This window comes from Leptopilina heterotoma, unplaced genomic scaffold (genome assembly GCF_015476425.1).
Source record: "Leptopilina heterotoma isolate Lh14 unplaced genomic scaffold, ASM1547642v1 Lhet_260, whole genome shotgun sequence".
Taxonomy (NCBI): domain Eukaryota; kingdom Metazoa; phylum Arthropoda; class Insecta; order Hymenoptera; family Figitidae; genus Leptopilina; species Leptopilina heterotoma.
The window spans coordinates 394360-415580 of NW_025110970.1; the positions used below are offsets into that span (position 1 = coordinate 394360).

General features: G+C 30.1%; 1 protein-coding gene across 7 annotated transcripts in view; it reads right to left on the reverse strand.

Moving 5' to 3' along the window:
• The window catches only part of LOC122503420 (RNA binding protein fox-1 homolog 2), a 411323-nt gene that overhangs the window by 219805 nt on the left and 170297 nt on the right, over positions 1 to 21221 (reverse strand). For all 7 annotated transcript variants that reach the window (XM_043613948.1, XM_043613951.1, XM_043613952.1 and 4 more), the window contains one exon: positions 12907 to 13167. In XM_043613948.1, the coding sequence (XP_043469883.1) occupies positions 12907 to 13167 (261 nt within the window). The remainder of the gene's footprint in view (positions 1 to 12906; positions 13168 to 21221) is intronic.

Genomic DNA, 21221 nt, shown 5'->3' on the forward strand with positions numbered 1-21221 from the left:
TCTACTGGCATTCGTCCGCCTAGCAAGCGACGCGGGCCAAATTATATTCTCTATTGAAAAATAAAATTAAAAAAAAAATATTTAATTAACTATGCATGGTGCATGTTAATTAACATTTATTTATAGATCATTTGAAGCATTTTTTACACATTTAACATTTTTTTTACACATTAAAATTCTAAACGCTCGCAGTGGAATACGAAGCCCAAGCCTATCCTAATCTACGCACCGAAGTCTAATACGCTAACCACTACGCTATTCGCTCGCTTGCGGATGTGAGCAAAACAACGCCAATATACAATAGGTACAATTCAATATTTTAGCATTTTATTTATATTATGCAAATGAATTTAAAGTTTTATTATATTTTTATTTAATCTTCAATGTTTTTAATATTTATCTTTATTTTATTATTTAGGAATAATTAGTTGAACACTTCACTTTATAACTATTCGAAATCAATACAAAATTAACTAAAATAAACATTTGTAACTTACTGCGTTTCATTTATACTTTACAAATGTTTTTAAAAAAGAGAAAAAGATGAATGTAATTAATTTGAAAGAAATATTAAATATTTTATTTTAATTTTTAATAAAGAATATAATTTGGCCCGCGCTGGTTGATAGACGGACGAATGCCAGTACAACGCCGAGTGTTTGGCGGGCTGAAACCTGCACCGAGCCGGACGCATTTTGCAATAGAATGACAGTGCGAATGTACTTTCGGCTCTTTAAAAATTAATAATACAAAAAATGTTTAAAGCATGATGGATTAAATTTATTATTATTATTAATTTTTATTATAAAAAATAAAAATAGCAAAACTTGTCAGATTTTAAAAGATATTTGTGGTAAGATTTTTAAAAGCGAATTTATAAAAAAAATTATCCTATATAAAAATAAAACTAATTTGAAAACTAGTAACAATTACTATATTCTAAGCATATTCTTATTAATAAATTAATTAATTAATAATTTTTAATTCACTTATTTATTGATTTATTATCAATAAATAAACAAATAAGTAATATTAAATAAATCCAATCAAATTTATTTAATATTACTTATAATTTATTTATTATAAATCAATAAATAAGTAAGTAAATTAAATTAATTAATATATTAATAATAAGATAAATTATATAGTTCTCAGCCGGTAGAATGCCTGTACCGCTCGGGTCGTTAGACGGACGAATGCCAGTACAACGCCGGTTGCTAGTTGGTATAAATTTTGATCCGGCGGTCGGATCAAATCTTGTACCGCGCCTGTACTGCCGACAGTAGAAAGACTGTACTGAACGTCGGATCCGACTTTGTTCCGCGCCAGCAGACATTCTCATCCGAATCGGTACAGACTGCCTGCACTGGCATTGACTCTCCAATTCAACCGGCGCGGGCGCTAGACGGTTGGACGATCCGGTATTCGTCCGACTTTTCCGACTGGGATAGTTAGTTTATTAATTATAAGAGCTTTTTCTAACATTTTTAGTTTTTTTGATGAACTTTTTTCTACTATTTAAAGTCTAATCACCTATCATTTATGTTTATCGAATCTTTCAGGAGTTTCAAGTAATTACTAATTATTTAGAGATTTATTTATTGCAACATTTGCTAAAAACTATTCTCTAAACATCCATTTTACATATTTAACACTTCCTTTTGCTATCAAACACCTTTTAAATAGTTTATTTCCACTTTTACCGTGTGTCTACTATATATGTCTACCATTTGTCCACTTTAAAAGTGGACATATAGTAAATCCAAATTTGGCAGGGTTTGAAAATACAAAAATTTTCATAAATAGAAAATATAAATTTTGATCTCACAAGCACAAAAATGACAGCTGTTCCCATGCGGTACTTTAGCCCTAGGGTAAAAATGAACGCCATGTTCATACAAGTCGAACAAGTGAATGTCTTTTACTCTCTGTCGTCTGCAGGGTGTCTACACGGAAAGAAAAAGTCCGTCAATCATTAATAGACTAGTATATTACTTTGAGACGGGACACAAAATCATTGAATGGATAACATACTTTGAGTCACAATCAGTGACGAGTTGCTTGCTAAAATTTAGAAAACTGTCATCAATATATAAAACTCGTTCACTAAAATTTAGAAAACTGTCTATTAAATTTTCTATGACTATCAAAAGCATTCAAAAAATTCAACTTCTTTCAGAATTATCCCTAATTTTAGACACTATTTGGTACAGAATGAACACATTTTTTTCGTTGCACAGTTCCGATATTTTATTTACACTCTTAGACGCTTAAGACCAACTCATTTTCGCACTTATAATAACTACACGTAGAAACGCACACTTATAACACTTTAAGTTTAGAAGCGAACTGTTCTTATATACCAAATAACAAAATTTTTCACAACTTGTGAGAAATGATTTTGCACTAATAACTACTTTTTAATTAGCGAGAAATATAAAAGAAAATATATTTTCATCGAGGTCAATTTCTAAACGCAATTCAACTGCAAATTATTAGTTAAGTTAAATATTCACATTACACATAATAGTATATAGGGATATATATAGCAGAAAAAATAGAAACAATAAACAATAGAAACAATAGAATTAAAAAATTACACACGGAGAGAAATCTGCTGCTTATATTACTCGAAAGAGCACATTACTTAAATTGCTTAACGTTTCTCTTATATTTTTAGCATGGATTTATATACTTATTGTAAAAATACTTTCAATGCAATAAGCATAAGAGACAGTAGCTAATTTTGCACGAAATCTTTATTATAAATACATAAAGAGAACGTGCTATAAAAGTATTAGATTCTTCTTATACACTGTAAAAATTTTTCGAAATTTTTCTTACTGAAAAGTTAGAAATATTTCGAAAAACGTTGAGAAAATGATTTTGCTATACCAAGTTCGACATTTTTCAAAAAGTATAGAATAAATTCGAAACTTTTTCGAAATTTTTCGAAAAGTGAGTAAGATTAAGTATATTTCGTAAAAAGTTCGAAATTTTTCTTACTGATTTCGAATTTTTTCTCTACTAGTTATGAAGTATTGCAAAATGTTTTAGTAAATTTTCTAACTTTGTTACAAATTACAATCTTTCTAAAAACTTTAAGATATTTTTCTACCCATGTACAACAAAATTTCTAATAATATTCATAAATTTTTCTTAAAAATGTAGAAGTTCAAATATCGTATGGTTATTTATTTATTAAGAACAAATTCTGTATTTTTTAATATAGTAAAAATTAATAATTAATGACACTACAGTTTAAAAAATATTTGAATTTAAACATATAACAATTTTATATTAATGGATTATATAGTCCACCCTTGTTATTATGTTTTTGTAAAACAAACTATTTTTTTATTAATAACAAATCATTTTCATCATAAATTTTATTTGAAAATGCTGACCATCAAAAATTCAGAAATATTTTTATAAATATAATCTAACATTTTATCATAATTTTAGTCTATTTATAAATAATTATTATTTTACAAATAATTAAAATAAACAGTTTTATTTATTATTATAACAAGAAAAATTTTTTCCTGCAAGCAAAGTTGTGAATTTTTAAAGTATTTCATAGTTTCTAAAGATTTGTCACATCTGGTTTGCCATCGGTTGACCATCTCTAAGGGTTCCTTATTGTAAACGGGTCTATTTTATAAGTTTTCGGTTCTAGTTTTTTTCTTATAGATTCATTTAGAAAGAAAATTTGAAGTATTCGTGAGTTTCAAATATTGACTGTAAAATCTTCTTCCAAAAGACTTTCGAGCGTCAGTTGCTCTTTAGCATTTGTCAGAAATACACTAAACTCGCGTGTGACAAAATTATTTTAAAGTTAGTATTTCGTTGTGAATTAATTTTTTTGTAAGGTATAGTTCTGAAATGTTGTGGTGAAGTGAATATTTTTAAGTAAACATTTTTTTGTTGTCAAGTGAATTGTTTAAAGTTATTTTTGTGTGATAAAGAAGTAATGTATTTTAAATTTATGTTGTGTGAAAATTATTAAATTAATTTATTCAACGAAATCAAAAAATTATGTGAAATAATTGTAATTTAATTGTAATAATTACCATACTTATTTATAATTAAAATTGTTAATTTATAATAAAAGAAAAACTTTATAAATGTATACTTATATGATTAAATCGTTTTATCTCTATTTTGCACCCATTTATAATTTTTTTGCTAATTGGAACAGCATTAATTAAATAACTGCAGTTAATATTAGTGAACAAATAATACCAAATGAAGTTAAAAAACATCCTTACTATTTGTAGAGCAAAAAATCTTTATAAGCTTTGCAATTTTTCTAAATTTTTGGTTAGAAAAATATCCGAAAATTTTACTATATATATCGGAACACGTTGCTATAAATATCGAACAAAGTTTCGAAATTTATCTAAATATTTTGTTCGGAAAAAATCGAATAGGTTGTAGAAATTTTTCTTAACGTTTGGTTAGAAAAAAGTCGAAAGGAGTTTCGAAATTTATCTAAAAACGTTGCTAGAAAATTCGAACTGAGTTTCGAAATTTTTCTTACCACTCTGTTCGGAAAAATTCGAAACAGATTTCGAAATTTTTTGACATTATTGTTTCGAAAAATTTCTAACCTTTACGAAATAAAACTGGCAAACAGTTTTTCGAAAAATTTCGAAAAAAATTTTTACAGTGTAAGAATCGCTCGAACTCCGACTGATTTTCAGGCGGACTTTATACAACACAATCTTACCTGCGTATACGCACATATAACTCACGCACACATATATTTCTCTCTCTCTCTCTCTCTCTCTCTCTCTCTCTCTCTCTCTCTCTCCTCTCTCTCTCTCTCTCTCTCTCTCTCTCTCTCTCTCTCTCTCTCTCTATATATATATATATATATATATATTTGATATTTCTTTGTCCTGTAAAACATTATATATTATATGTAGTATTTAATACTTGTTGCTGTTATAAAAAGATAATATTTATTTAATAGTAAGTATATTATTTAAAAATTATTGCATTTTTATTCGTGTTTGAATGTATAAGCAACATGTGAAAATTGTTAGGTTATGTTATTGCAAACGTCACCGCGTTGTACGCGTTCCGTTCCTCCGTTATATGTGCGTATACGCAGGTAAGATTGTGTTGTATAAAGTCCGCCTGAAAATCAGTCGGAGTTCGAGCGATTCTTATAAGAAGAATCTAATACTTTTATAGCACGTTCTCTTTATATTTATAATAAAGATTTCGTGCAAAATTAGCAGCTGCTTTTTGTTTTTATTGCATCGAACTCTCCATTACATTAAATAGATGATTTCGTATATAAATTATTATAACCTCAAGCTAAAATTCTATTCAGCAGTGACTAATAAAATTTGTAAAGATTCTGCAAGCAATAATAGCAACAGATTTCTCTCCGTGCAACAATCTTATTTTTCAGAATTAAAAAAAATTTGCGAAAGTTCAATTTTATTAAACAATTTTAAGTATGTATATTTTTTTAAATTAACTAATAAAAATTTTAATTATTAACCTTCGCAGTAAGAAACATGAATAAATTAGAATTTAATTCTTTATAATATTCAATTATTAATCAATTATTAAATTAAAATACTTTGAAAATTCTATTTGTTAAAAAGTGACTGATTTTTTACTATCAAATTAATTATTTTTAACTAACTTAAATTTAGATAACAGTATAAATACCTTTAAAAATTAAAATAAAAAGTTATTTTTTAAAAACAAATTGAAATAATAAAACTTTTTTAATTTTGGTAAAAAAATTCCCGGTTTGGTATAAAATTCCCGGCTAATTCCCGGTTTTTCCTGGTCAAATAAAATTCCCGGAAGTCCCGGTTAGTAGACACCCTGGCCGTCTGCTATCTGAAATCGTGACTTTTATGTATTTGGAATAAAGAGTATCGTAAGTAAGAAGTAACACGGATCAGAGGCAGCCCAATTTGTTTGTGATGGTTTTTATGACACTCCAATCCAACTAGTATGGCCCACACTAGTACTAGAATAATTCTAGAACTTTCTTATATTTTCTAATAAAAAGTATATGTAACAGCCTTGTATTTTGTGTCCTATCCAAAAGTCAAGCACAAAGCACTGTCAAGGAAGGATTCACGTACTTTTTTTCCCGTGTAGTCTTATTTTGAGATGCAACAAAAATGAGACTGGGTTGCCTGGTTGTGTTTAATATGATTACCACCTATAATATTATAATGTGTTTCCGTAGCCCAGCGGCATAAGGTGGAGATCTTGAAGTCTCGAAGAGTCGAGTACTCAAGCAAGCAAATTTTTTTTCTCGCAGTTCAAATGTTTCGATTCCTGAACCAGTTCAGTAATTACTAAAAATTTAATAGGTTGTCCGAAAGTTCACTTCAATTCTTCTCCAATAGCTTTTAATAATATTTTAACTTATGGTTCTGCAGCATTTTATGTTTTTTTTCTCATATACTGAAACTTTTGTGTAGTTAAAGTAATTACGTACTTTCTTAGGTAAAATAACATAGTTTGTAGAGTTAATTTTACTATTTCTTAATTTGAAATTGATTTAATTAAAGAAAGTATTTAAATTGCAAAAATAACTACGAAATTTTATTAGAGAATCTTATTTAAAGAATGTTTAAATTATAAACTTTTTAAATTTCAGCACGTTTAAAACAAACAAAATATGTCTGAAATCGCAAAAAAAATGAAGAATTCGAATTTCATTTAAAAACTTAGAAATGTTAATATTTAAAAAGTTCCAAAAATAGTATATTAAGCAAACAAATGGCTGCCTTTATTCTTGTTACTTACGATATTTTTTATTCCTAATGCACAAAAGTGGCGATTTCAGATAGCAGACGACAGGGAGTAAAAGTCATTCACTTGTTCGACTTATGTGAAAATGGCGGCCGTTTTCTCCCTTGGGCAAAAATAACGCATGGGATCAGCGGTTATGTTTGCACATGGGAGAAAATGGACGCCATTATCGTATGGTCGAACCAAGAAGACTAGAGACAGGAGGTAAAACTTCGGTAGTGGGGGTATGGCAATGCTGAGTCGCTCAGCTGATGTATGGTCAGGCGTTTACTTTCAAAAAAAGTTTTCGCCGCAGTAGACCAGACGGACTTCTGCGCAATCTAACAGACGTAAACACGGGAAAATATATTCTATACAAATACAATATGAAATATAAGTGTTTATATTTTCAAACATCTTATAGTTATTAAAAAAACGTTTTAAAAACAAAAAAATGTGTAAACTGTAGCATGAAGTGTATTAAAAGTTAACAAAAAGTAATAGTCATAGTGTTGTGTTCATCTTTCTTCTTGTTACAACTTTTCACACAGCACGTTTTCGGAATTTTCAACTATTTGAATAACACTTAATTTAATAATCACTCATATTATTTCTATATATCCGTTATGACACACATTGTCAATTGTGTCTCGATTGCACTGATTGCACTTCAAAGTTAACCTCAAATTAAAATCATATCATACACATATGTAAAACATATGGCATACAAGAATTTGAATGTGTGAGTGATGTGCAGAAGCACCGCGCCGGCGACTTTTCGAAACGAAAAACGCCTGGTTAATGAAAGGCTTTTGACTCATCCCCACTACCGAAGTTTCACCTCCTGTCTCTAGCCTTCTTGGGTCGAACCTGACATTTTTTTATTTTGAGTCACTTGAAGTTGCCGATTACTCATTTCGAGTCACTTGAAGTTGTTGATTACTCATATCGAGACGGACTTCCAAATGACTTGCAACAAAAAAGAGTCAGGTTTTTTTCTGTGAAGCTAGCGCCACATCACAGTGGCAAGTGTGCTTACATACTGCAAATGACGTCATAAAATAAAAGTTTTAATTCATTATTATAAAAATTTATTCGTGTATTATTTATTCAATTTTTGAAAAAATCTATAGACAATAAATTTATCTTTTCCCCCGCTTTGCATGCAAAAAACGCAAATATGATAGCAAATATCTCTGGTTCCGTGAGGTGAAAATTCTTAAAATTTCCCAAATATTATTACTAATTTATAATATACATTGGTAACTTTATCAGGATTTCCGATTCTCTTCATTTGCTTTACAGATGAACTCAGATTATTTAACAAAAAGCTTGAACGCAAGAAATCTTATGCAACTGAAATGAGGACTGTGTGGTTCTTTGTGCTCTGTTCCAATAGATTACACGATTAATGCCAGCGATGTAAACTGACCAGTCCCGCAATCTCTACTATAATTCATCTCTTCAAAATGATAAAAAATTACTGGATAATTCCAATTTACTTTTTTTACTCAAATAATTTTGTTAAATATACATTTCCAACTTTAAGGTTTTTAACTATAAAATAACTATAAATATATTTATAAACCAGCGGGAAAAGGTTACTGGTGAAATCTGCGGAAATTCCGCAGAATTTTTGTTTACCAGTAATTTCATACGGAACATGTAACATTACTTCCATTTAAATCGCGGATTCCTTTTTAGCAAAAATGATCTATCGGATATCTCCAGGAGTCAGCGTTACTTCAGGTCAACTTCTTTGAAAAAGGTAACTGTTAATAGCAAGAAAAAAACACCGGGAAATAACAAAGTTTTCGAGTCGATTCAAATCACTTTAGCATCAGTTGAATTTACCACCATTCCAAATTCACAACGCTCTTTGCCAACGTTGCTTTTTATTACTATTCAATTCGGAGTGAATTGAATATTCTATAACGTGTCTATAACGAAGTTTGGTGTTGTGCGCGAGATTTAAAATCAACGATCAAAGTGACCGCGCGAGGGCAGCATCTCCCGGCAAGCTTGTCCAGGGAGTAAGACTAAGGAGACTGAACTAATTCAGGTCCGTGTCAAGGAAATAAAGCGTCCCACACTACTAAATACCGGGCACCACTAAATGACACTAAATAATCAAATGAGCGACGGCACTGTATTTGACGTCACAGATTCCCTTTCCCTTTACCCCCCGAAACTCCTTGTCTACTCAACTCACTAATGACTGCACTGTTCAGAACTGCACTATTGAAAGAGTCTAATTAGATTGAATTAGATCTGTATCTGAAACTGGCCCTTAGTCTTACTCCCTGTTGTCGATGGACGTTCGCGCGTTCACTAGTAAATAAAATTCTCAAGTGTCTTGAACGTTTTTGGAAGGCTCTCAGAATTACTCGATTATTCTCAATTTTCTCACACGAGTTAAATTTATTTTGAGTGAAAATCCATGACGTAATCAAGGATATTTTCATTATGTATAAGGACAATATTATAAATTTATAGTGTTTTTTGTGTATGGCCAATTTAAAATAAATCAGTTGTTTGTTATAGAATTCATAAATTAATTCACTTTGTTTTCCTTTTGAGTTCAGACTTATTTTTCCGAACCAAGATTTTTCTCTCGGTAACTCTCAACAATTACATATACTTGAAAGAAATAATAAAAGAAATTTATAAATGTTTATCAATATAAATTAATTGAAAAAAGTTAATATTAATTTTCAGTTGTTTATTTCTTATTTTTATTATATGTGACGCTCCACGAGAAAAGGGACCTTATGACTTACAGACGAATTTTGCAGGAGAGGCATTTAAAGTGGAACCACTCTGATTGGTCAAGACGTTTCATTGAAAGTCAGGGTGCAGTCCCATGCTGAGCAGAAAACAGAATGCAAAGCAGAATTTCGTGAGTGCAAGAGAGATAATCAGATATCACTATCCTTTCCACTCTCACGAAATTCTGCTTTGCATTGTGTTTTCTGTTCAACATGGGACTGTACCCTCAGTCCCACTACTCACTTCACATTGATAGTTATCCATGTTACACGAAGCGCATGAGTTGTACGTACATAACCTGTTTAGTTGTGTTAGAAAGTAGAGGGGCTGATTTTCTAAACAACCGGGTGTAAACACTCAAAAGGTTCATTTTTAAACATTGATAACAAAAAAACCTGTAAGTAGAAATTATTTTTGCCTTTTGTATATGAAAGAGCAACTCAAAAAGTACGGAATGATATAAATAACTCAAAATTAATTTTTTTGCAGCTAAGGTCCCTTTTCTCGTGGAGCGTCACATATTTATAAGTATAATAATTTAACATAATTTTCTAATTTTGAGAATAATAAATGAATTAAACAATTTCAAATTGGAAACAAAATTGACATTTTAATACCAAACAATGCTTTGGTTCTTTTTAAAATCTTATTATACAGTCGGGTCCAAAAATACTGTTACATCCCAGTAAAAAAAAACTAATTCAAATGAATTGAAACGAATTAACATTTTTGGTAGGCTCCAATTCGTATTTGTCACAAAGCGGGATTCACTCAAGCTCTTTGTATATTCAATTGAATTTAATTCAATATGTACCAATTTGTCCAAACGAATTCGCATTCGAAAGAAATGGCCAAGGAATGCATTGAATTCGTGCTAACGAATTGAAAAAAATTAAAGGCTCAAAACTTGTCCAGTGAATTGGTACGGATAGAAGGTTCGGAAGTTCAATACAGTTTCACGAATTCAGGAAAATTGCATCATGGCTCCAATTCGTATTTGTCACAAAGCGGGATTCACGAAAGCTCTTTGTGAATTCTTTTTAATTCATTTCAATTAGTTTTCGTTTACTGGGATTTCCAGAAATTTCCCACTTCTCCAAACTCAACACTGCGTTATGTGCTCAAATTATGCCTATTGCGCACCTTTCAGGGACGTAAATATACACACCTCCAGTTTGGCCCAGAAGTAGAACGTGTAAACAAATCTACTATTATTTTTTCATATGATTTTCTAATTAAAATTCTGAATGTATTTTATTTTTTTAAAAAATCTACATTTCAAACTTTTTTAAATATAGTATTTTTAAAATAATTGAAATTAAAATTGATATAAAATTTTAAAACAATTTGAATTTAAATTAAATTAAATTTGTTAATTATTAACTACAATCATTAAGAAGTAAATAATCAATTTTTTAAACAGGGAGTTTGGACTGAAAAAAAGGAAAAATTTTTTAAACTAAATAAAAAATTATTACCTATATTATATACTAGCTGTCGGACCCGTCTTCGACGGGTTTTAATTTCTGCTAATACATTTGATAGGGTGTCTACCAATCGGGAAATAGCCGGGAATTAAATTTGACTGGAAATAAAAATTAAAGTAAAAAGTAGTTTTTAAAAACAAATTAATATAATAAAACTTTTTAAATTTGGTAAGAAAATTCCCGGTTTTTCCTAGTCAAATTAAATTCCCGGCTATTTATCGGTTAAAAAAATAAATAGAATAAAAAAAAATTAAATTAAATTAAATTTTTTGAAAACATTTTTATACTTAAATCTTTGTTATAGGACACTATTTTTTGCAAAATTATGATAAAATTTTACTAAATAACATGTAGTACTTAATTATAGATAGTTTAAAAGCAGTCCATTAAAAAATATAAAATTTGGAAATTTGCTATTTTTTGAATTTTTCGAAATCATTTTTATACTTACACTGGAATCTAGATCGGTGAGACTAATCGGCGATGGCTTCTCACCGATCTAGCGGATTAGTTGAGACTAAGAAGCAATACAAACAGGGCTGTACGAAGTATTTTTTGTTTGCACCTTTCTTTTAAAAAATAATTCATGTTAGAAAATTAATATAAATAACAAAATATTATACAAAAATAAAATGTATTTATATTAAAAAGAAAAAAAACTGAATAATGATGAAGTTATCAAATGAAATAAATAGCATCGGGCATTGAGAACCTTTTTATTCTACAATTAGGCACGGTATTGATCGACATTTGAAAGTCCCCGCTAGCCCTCCACCTTTCCTCGCCTACAAACTATGTAAACAGAGTCTCAACGATCCCGAGCTCACCGATCTAGATTCCAGTGTACATCTTGGTTATAGGACAGTATTTTTGAAAAAATTATGCTAAAATTTGACTAAATAACATGTAATACTCAATTTTATACAGAGTTTAAAAGCAATTCATTCAAAAATATAAAATTTGAAAATTTTCGATTTTTTGAATTTTTTGAAAACATTTTTATACTCACATTCTTAGTTATAGGACATTATTTTTGGCAAAAATATTCTAAAATGTGACTAAATAACATGTTATACTCAATTATAGAAAGCTTGAAAGCATTTTTTTAAAAAATGTAAAATTTAAAAATTTAGATTTTTGAATTTTTTGAAAAAATTGAATATCTCCCGTTCTAATTAATATTTTTCAAATCTGTAAATATATCAACCTTCCTTGGCCCAAGGTTTAACATTCTGCCAAATTTGGTTTCAAACAGTTTAGCCGTTTTTAAGTGATGCGCGAACAAAAATTCTGTGACATACCGACACACATATATACATACATACACTAAATTTTTTATTGGTTTAGCAAAATAATCAGAAGAATCATTAAAACTGAAATTGACCTTTTTAAAACTTGTGTAATAAATTTTTCGCGATAATATGAAAATTTCTCTATCTAAAGGAATCATAATAGAAGCAAAATCAAGCATTGTTGGTTAGTCAAAGAGTATTATAAACAAAATAAAAATTATTTTCTAAAAAGTGCAAAAATCCCATGTTAATTAAATGGGAAAAGTATTGTTATTTAGGCAGGGTTAAACGGCATCTTAAAATTTTTTTCTAGTTTATAGAATTGTTTTTAGGTCAAAAAGAAACGATTTTGACGATACCCAAATGAAACCAGCTAACTTGGGAAATAACGGACACCCTAATATACATTTATTTATTCTATTCTATATTTTAAATTAATTATTCATAATAATAAAGAAAAAATAAGGAAAACTGAAACTTGTTAATCTCATTGAAATTGGAAAGAAAAACTGCAAGCTTACAATTTCCTAGACATTTTTAAACATAAAGAAATTAAAAAACATAGTAAACTGTCAACTTACTCCAAACATTGCCCTAAGGTCGGGGTCTCGAAAGCGAAAAGGTATGTTGCTAACGTGAAGACGTTTCGGTTGTCCTTTAAGGTCTGTTCCTTGTGTCACTGTGGCTGGCGTTGTTGCACCAGAAGTTACAGGTACTAAGCTCCCAGCTTCTGCAGCATCCGGACTTGCATCATTGCCTCCTGGTGTTGGCGCAGGTTGCTGTGCTCCACCTCCGGCAGCTGCAGCTGCAGCAGCTGCTACCGCTGCCTGAAATGCATCCGTCTTTTTGCGGAAAAAAGAGAAGTAATAGTCTATTAGTAAGTCAACAAGAAACTGGAAACTTGATTTCAATCTGGGATGAAAAACCTTGTCCGATCGAGGCCAAGTCTAGCTATTTGTAGCCACGATTTGGACCATTTTTTAATCTGGCTGATACATGGTTTTGTTTTGTGAAGCCGGTCGGATGAGGTGTTTCACACCCATTATTTTCCCTCTTGTCCCAAGTTGGGAGAAGACAAAAATTTATGCATTGAGAAAAATTATCAGTTAGTAAATTATTATTATTTATTATTATATTTTTTAAATAAGAATTATCATCTATCGGACACGTAAAAATTTATTTTCTTTAAATCGTTTTTGTTCGGTTTCTATACATAAAAAATAATTTATATTAAAATTACGTACTTTAATATGATCCACAAATTTTGAACGTTCAAATAAACGAAATATTTTATATTAAAAATATTTTCATAAATTACTGATTCGAATAAAAATTTAAAACTTAGATTTTACGTTTAAAAACTTTAAAAATTAATTTTTTTAATAGTGACTCAAAATTATTGTAATCAAAATTGAATTTAAAGAAGAAATAAATCAATTTCGTTCATTTGAACGTTCAGAACTTTAGGATCATACTTTAATAGTATATTGTGCATCTAGGGAGGAAAATGGTTGATTTTCACGAGTGATTTCTCCCGAGATGCACGTACTATTTTTTCTAACACACGTATATCGAAAGAACTAACGCGGTAGTGTGGTTATTACTGATGACAGTATAGTGACTGGTGGTTTAGTTACTACTGGTTGTTTGACAGACATTTGCGATTCATAATTGGTCATATTTTCATAAAATTTTGATACCAAATAATAACAATACCGGGGAGGTAAAGTAACACTTTACCTCCCCGTTATGACATAACGGGGAGTCTTGCAAAAGTGTAATTAAAAACATGAAGACATTTACTTTATTAAGCCTTTTTCAAATGTAAATGATTCCAAAAATGGAAAAGGTATGTACTCCCATATTAAATTTTAAAATAAATACACTTCTAAGTAAAATATTCATATTCTTATTGCACTGCCCAAAATACAAATTCTTAATAAATACTAGGTATTATTAATCAATTTATGAAATTGAAAATTCATTTATTTATTTTTCTAACTAATTATTTTAGATACTAATTTTTTTATATACAAAATAAAATTAATATTATTATGTATATTATATCGTGGTATTTACAGATTTTCGGATCTCTGTCGACACCTGAACTTAGACTTTTATGTAAGCTTTTGTTTTTTTGATATAATAGATATTCTTTTTATTTTTTAATTAATTAAAAAAATCTTTATTAATCTAAAAAAATTATTAAATGTTTTTATTCATTATTGTTGAAGTAACAAATTACAAAAACTCAAAAAGAAATTCAAAATATTAATGTAAACTTGGAATATTATTGTCATTTACTTAGTTGTCATTTAAAAAGAAAATTTATTTTAAGTTTTTCCTTTCTTTCTGAAAAATTAGGGTTTTGTAAAAAAAACATTATAAATGACAAATGTAATGAAATTGAAGTTACCAACGTTGATTCAATGAAAAATTTTTTTTTTAAATTTTCTCTAAAAAGTTCAGGAAACAAATTTTTCTCAATAAAATTTGTTTATTTTTAACCCGAGTAAACTCTCCAAACTCTAAAATATAGAAGTATAAATCAAACTTAAACAAGAAAAAAAGATTTGATTCAAAGAACCGATTGCTTGTATTATTATTAAATAAATATTTACTTAAATCAAATAATTTTTATTTCAGCTAATTTAATTCCATTTGAATCAATAAATAATTTTATTATTTGAAGCAAATATAATTTAATTGGTTTAAATAAAAATTATTTGATACTAGTAAATATTTATTTGATAATAAACAACAAGAAGAAGAAGAACTCGCCGAGCGCGCGGTTGTAGGGGATAATATCAGTCGGGTATCAGTGAGCGCCTCTGGTCCACACACCTGCTACCTGACTGGTATTATCCGTTTCGATCACGCGCTTGGCGAGTTCTTCTTTCCGTCCGCTCAACTGTAAACAATAATGCGACGGAATAAAATTGTCTAAATAGAAGGAAATGAGAGCTTAAACACTGCTCTTTAAGACAAAAAAAATGTTTAACGTTTCACAAACGTTTAAACTACAGTCAGGTCTCGAAACTGCAACATTGCCTAAAATTAATCCTACTCCTGGACTTGAAACTGTAACACACCCCTTCTCAGAGACGTCCATGCACAAATTTTGTGTGTGGGCCATGGTAATAATAAGTACAAGTATGACTACTTAAGGTGTGTAACTTTATATGTAAAGCGTTAGAAGTACATTTATTAGCATGTAGTTATTGTGAATAATAATTTTCAAGAATATCTCCACTCTCTAAATTTGAATCAGTTAAAAATAACTGATTTAGAAGCAAAAAGTCAGTCACTAATTCAATTAGTAATATTTCTACTGACAATTAGTTAAAAATAACTGATGATTCAGTAAATTTTCTTTGACTGTTTCAATTAGTCAAGTTTAACTAATTTTTCAGTTATTTTTTCACTGAAAATCAGTTATTTTTAACTAATTTAGAAGCAAAAAGTCAGTCACTGATTGTCAGTTAAAACCACGATTTTTAACTGATTCAAATTAAGAGAGCAAATCCTTTAATACGAAGTTAGTGTTCTAAGAGGGTATTTGTATTAGTTAGTACACGGAAAAAGTATCGGCACGTCAGATGTACAGGTTGTGTCAAATTTTCTTCTACATTTATTTTGCACGCCATCTGTGCCAGTTTACTCCAGTATCTGACGTGCATTATGTACGTCTGATATCTCGAAATGGCACCTCAGACGTGCAAAATGAAATGTACTGCTGTTGACACTGTCCTCGGCGCATCTAATGTCCCAGAATTTTTTCCGTGTAGAGAAAAGTATAGTACGACACTGATAGTTGATGGCGTTCTGTGACGACACGTTACAGTTTCAAGTCATGTGGACTTAAATAGTTGTTACAGTTCGAAGTTTGTCGCAGTTTCAAATGTTACAGTTTGGAGACCTGACTGTATATTGTTTGGAATAATGACAAATATAATTTTCTTTTAGTTTTTGAAGTACAAAGTTTTGTAAATGTATTTGGTAAATAAATTTTTGAATCGCTTTTAAGTAGAAACGCAAAACATTTGCAGCAATATTATGTAATGTTTAAAGAGAATCGTTTAATTATTATACACAAATTATATAAACAAAGTATTTGTGTGGATACTCAGGCGACCCTAGGGGCTCTGAAAATCCCACAATGGAATCGAAACTACACTGAGAAAACTGGAGTATTGGACTAAACATCTGGAGGAACAAATCGTTCATATTTGAGAGTTAGCTATTGGATAACAATCTAAATGTTCAAATACACCATTGACAGATATTCGTGCCATTTCTCTTGGAGGGAAAATGAGTTTATAACAGAGGGACATTATAGTCCCTGATAATAATAGGGCTCTTTTGTGGCCCGTAACAGTTTTCCCCAACAAAAAATTATATCGTTTTCCCTATCAGGGCCTAATACGGCCCGATTGATGAGACCGAATTCCACATTTTCGAATATAATATGGCACGCGAAGTAATTCCCTTATAAGGGTCCCAAACAGAACAAATACGGTCCCTAATATTAAAAGTTTAATTAATTATTTTTTATTATTTTGCGTCTAGTATTATACAATCAAATTGTTAGTCTCAGTTTATTCAACTACTACATATTATTATATTATAGTATATTATAATTATTAATTAGTTATTCATTATTATGAATTTATATTTTTAAAAAATTAAAAAAATAGCTCCTTGCAACATTTTAGTTTATTTAAACAATTTGTTTATTAATGTGGCACGCGAAGTAAATCTCTTTCAACGGTCCCAGTTAGAGGAATAAGGCTCGCTGATTACAAATCTGAAGTCATTTTTAAACATTTCAAAATGGCGGATCCAATATGGCGGTCAAAATTAAAAATTTGATCAGATTCGAATAATATTTGTAAGCCGGGGGTTTTTAGAGTCGCTGATTACGAAGCTGATTTTACTTTTTAAAAATTCAAAATGTCGGATCCAAAATAGATTGTCAAAAAACTTGTTACTCACGGGTTTTTGGAGTCGCTGATTACGAATCTAATATTACTTTTTAAAAATTCAAAATGTCGGATCCAAAATAGATAATAAAATATTTAAATATGATCCAATTCGCTTAAAACTTGTAAAAATAATAAATTATTTACATTATAGATTAGTGAAAGCAAGAATTTCTTAAAAGTGACTTCAAATTTGTAAATAGCGATCTCAAAAAACCCCAAATAACAAGTTTTATGTGAATCTGATCAAATTTGAATTTTTCCGCCATATTGGAACAGCCATTTTTAATTCGTAAAAAGTGACTTCTGATTCGTAGTCAGCGACCCCAAAAACCCCCGAGTAACAAGTTTCATGCGAATCTGATCAAATTTGAATTTTGACCGCCATATTGGATCCGCCATTTTGAATTTTGAAAAAGTAACATCAGATTCTTATTCAGCGACCCCAAAAACCCCCGAGTAACAAGTTTCATGCGAATCTGATCAAATTTGAATTTTGACCGCCATATTGGATCCGCCATTTTGAATTTTGAAAAAGTAACATCAGATTCTTAGTCAGCGACAACAAAAACCCCCGAGTAACAAGTTTCATGCGAATCTGATCAAATTTGAATTTTGACAGCCATATTGGATCCGCCATTTTGAATTTTGAAAAAGTAACATCAGATTCTTATTCAGCGACCCCAAAAACCCCCGAGTAACAAGTTTCATGCGAATCTGATCAAATTTGAATTTTGACCGCCATACTGGATCCGTCATTTTGAATTTTGAAAAAGTAACATCAGATTCTTAGTCAGCGACGACAAAAACCCCCGAGTAACAAGTTTCATGCGAATCTGATCAAATTTGAATTTTGACCGCCATATTGGATCCGCCATTTTGAATGTCTAAAAAATGACTTCAGATTCGTAATCAGCGACTCCAAAAACCCCTGAGTAACAAGTTTTAATTACTGATAGAGACATTATTTTTTGTAAATTAATAATTAATGTGAACATAAATGTCCTCAAGTATTAAGGAAGTCATTGTAGCGTGCGAGCGTGGTTAGGTGGTTAGATTATCGGTTTGCGAATATTAGGGTCGTGGGTTCAATTCCCGGCGTTTAGGAATTTTTTCTCTGTTAGATGTATTTGTATTAAATATATGAGGTAAAATAAACAAAAGTACGTAGGAAAAAAGGTTAGAAAACGAAATTAAACAATTATTAAACATAAATAAATAAATAAATAAATAAATAATTTCAGTTTACTACCTACTTTATATAAATAATTTAATTGTTTTTAAGTAGGCGGTCATTTGTAATTAGTAGGGCTTTGATAGGGGTCCTGTTAGGCCCTTGTTTGGGGCCACATTAATTTTCCACTGTCGGGCCCTCTAACCTTTTGCGTAACGAAACTGGTGAGGTCCCCAGCAATTTGCCTTATTCGGCCCCTAATATTAAAAGGGAAAACTTATACGGCCCCTACCAGTGCCACATTGCAATTTCTACACGAGTCTCTTCATAAGCAAAGGAAACATACACTTTTTGAACCTCCGAATTTGACACTCCAGTTTTCTCAGTGTAGTTGGGTTCAGTAAATAAACTTTCTCTAACGCTTGCTCTGAAAGGAATACTTTTCTTGGTAGAAAAGTGTGGCGAAAGTAGAACTTTTCTCAACTGCTCTGAAGAGCGTGGCGAAAGTAAAATTTGGCGTGGCGAAAGTAAATTCATTGTGCTGGCGAAAGTAATTTTTAGCGTGACGAAAGTAAATTTGGCGTGGCGAAAGTAAATCATGACCTAATTCTTTTTTCTTGTTCTTTGACCGAGATATATTTTGTGTCTAACTTCTTTCCCACACAAAACATTCGTCTTTTATTATATTAAACATAAGCACACGTTAAATTAAAATTATACGAAACTCACGAAGAAACCTTTCCTCGCAAGGCGTTGGAGAAAACGTAGTGCACAACTCGTGGTGAAAGAATGATTTTTCGAGAGTGATTGCTGCTCTCGCTACACTCGAGCCGTACTATATTCATTCTGCCGTCCTGATTTACAAAACACAATATGTACATTTTGCGTTGTTTCGAAATATTTGACAAAACACGTTTATATACACACTAAAAAAAAGTTTTACTTTTAGCCTGTTTTCGAGGCTGAATTTAAGGTGTAAACGGAGTCAGACTTTTTTTTTCCTGTATATATATATATATATATGTACTTTCTTTTACATAATGTTTTTTTAAAATGTAACGATGGTTCTTGAGTAATTCGGGTACGCTGAATTTTATTATGGAAAAAATTGCAATTTTTTATTGCAAATATGCAAAACTGTAGAAGATGTGCTAATTAATTAAATAGATATCGTATTTAATCAATGGAACTCAGTGTTGCCAGACCGTACCATAATTATGTAATCGTACCATAATTTAACCCCTTGTACCATGTACCATCCATAGTTTGTCGCGTACCATAATTTTGAGTCAATCTTTATTTTCGATAGAATTGAACTTTTTTTTAAAAATTAATGATTCTGAAAGTTAAGAGACATGCGAGATTGCTTTTGATTAAAATTTTGAATTTGTTCACTTTTGAGAGTTTATATTAGATTGAGAGAAACTTTAACTCAAGTTAAACTAGTTTTAATAGATTTGTTAATAAATATTTATAAATATGAATTATGATATAAACGTTTATTATATATATTTATTGGCAGTAAAATGTTTATAACATTTATGTTTAAAACTGTTCATTGACAGCATAACATTGTTAATTTATTATCATTATTTATTTGAAAAATTTGAAGGACTACGAAACTGAATTTAAAATAAAAATCAAAAATGTAACATTATAAATTTCGAAATAAAAATATTGAAAGTATAAAGTATCTTTTAAATTTTTTATTTTATTTTTATTAATTATTAAATTTGTTTTATTTATTTTTAAGAAACTCAATTAATAGTTTGACGCACTTTATATTTGAATTTCGCGCTATATTTACAAAATCTCTATATATTTTTATATATAGTCATTGCGTACCATAATGTACCATAATTTTAATAGGTCGAGTCCACAATTAGTTTCATTGCATCTGGCAACACTGCAATGGAACTGAGTCCAAGTCCATCAGGATCGTAGCCTCTACAAAGCTCGAGTTCTTTATCTCAAAAAGCATAACTACGTAGATAGGCCTTGTCCATCAGGAAATTACTTGTCAGACGACCTGAAATCCTCATAAACTTGTAGATAGGCTATTTAGCATCAGGATTCGTCGGAAATTTATGTAGATACAGTCAACTCTATGAATAGTGCCGCAAAATTGCACAGCGTTTACGACTTTTCTTGGAACTGTAGTACCCCCACTGTTTGTATATTTCTCTCTTAGGGGAAACTCGAAATTCAGAAGCCGTGCTAGAGTCGCTAAAGTGGGGATAGAGCTCGAGCGAGAAAGAGGAGAAGTGGCACTATTGATAGCGGCACTATTCGTAGAGTTGACTGTAGTGCTTTTTAATAAAATTAACACCTAAGTAATTCGAAAATCAATTAAGGTATTAGTCGCGCAGCTGGCTCTGGCCAAAAGTTTACCGGGCCGCTTACCAGAGTGGGGCAGTGAGAGTGAGAGAGACAGTTTAACTCCCCACTCTATTCGTTCGTATGAAAATTCATATAATTTAGTTATTTTTTTAACTTTCTGTCAATATATTTATAGTTTGGTGCGGTCAAAAAATGTCATGTTTTTTTACTCATTTGTTTCATCTAATTGAATACTTTGGTAGTTTTATTTCAAAATCTGACGATTAGTTATCATATAAATAATTATTAAACAAAATCAATACATGCAATACATCCATGCAAAATGTATGAACTTTGAATTCATTTTTTGAAGCTTTGAAACGGTCAAAATTAATGAAATTGGTCTCATTCTGTAGATAAA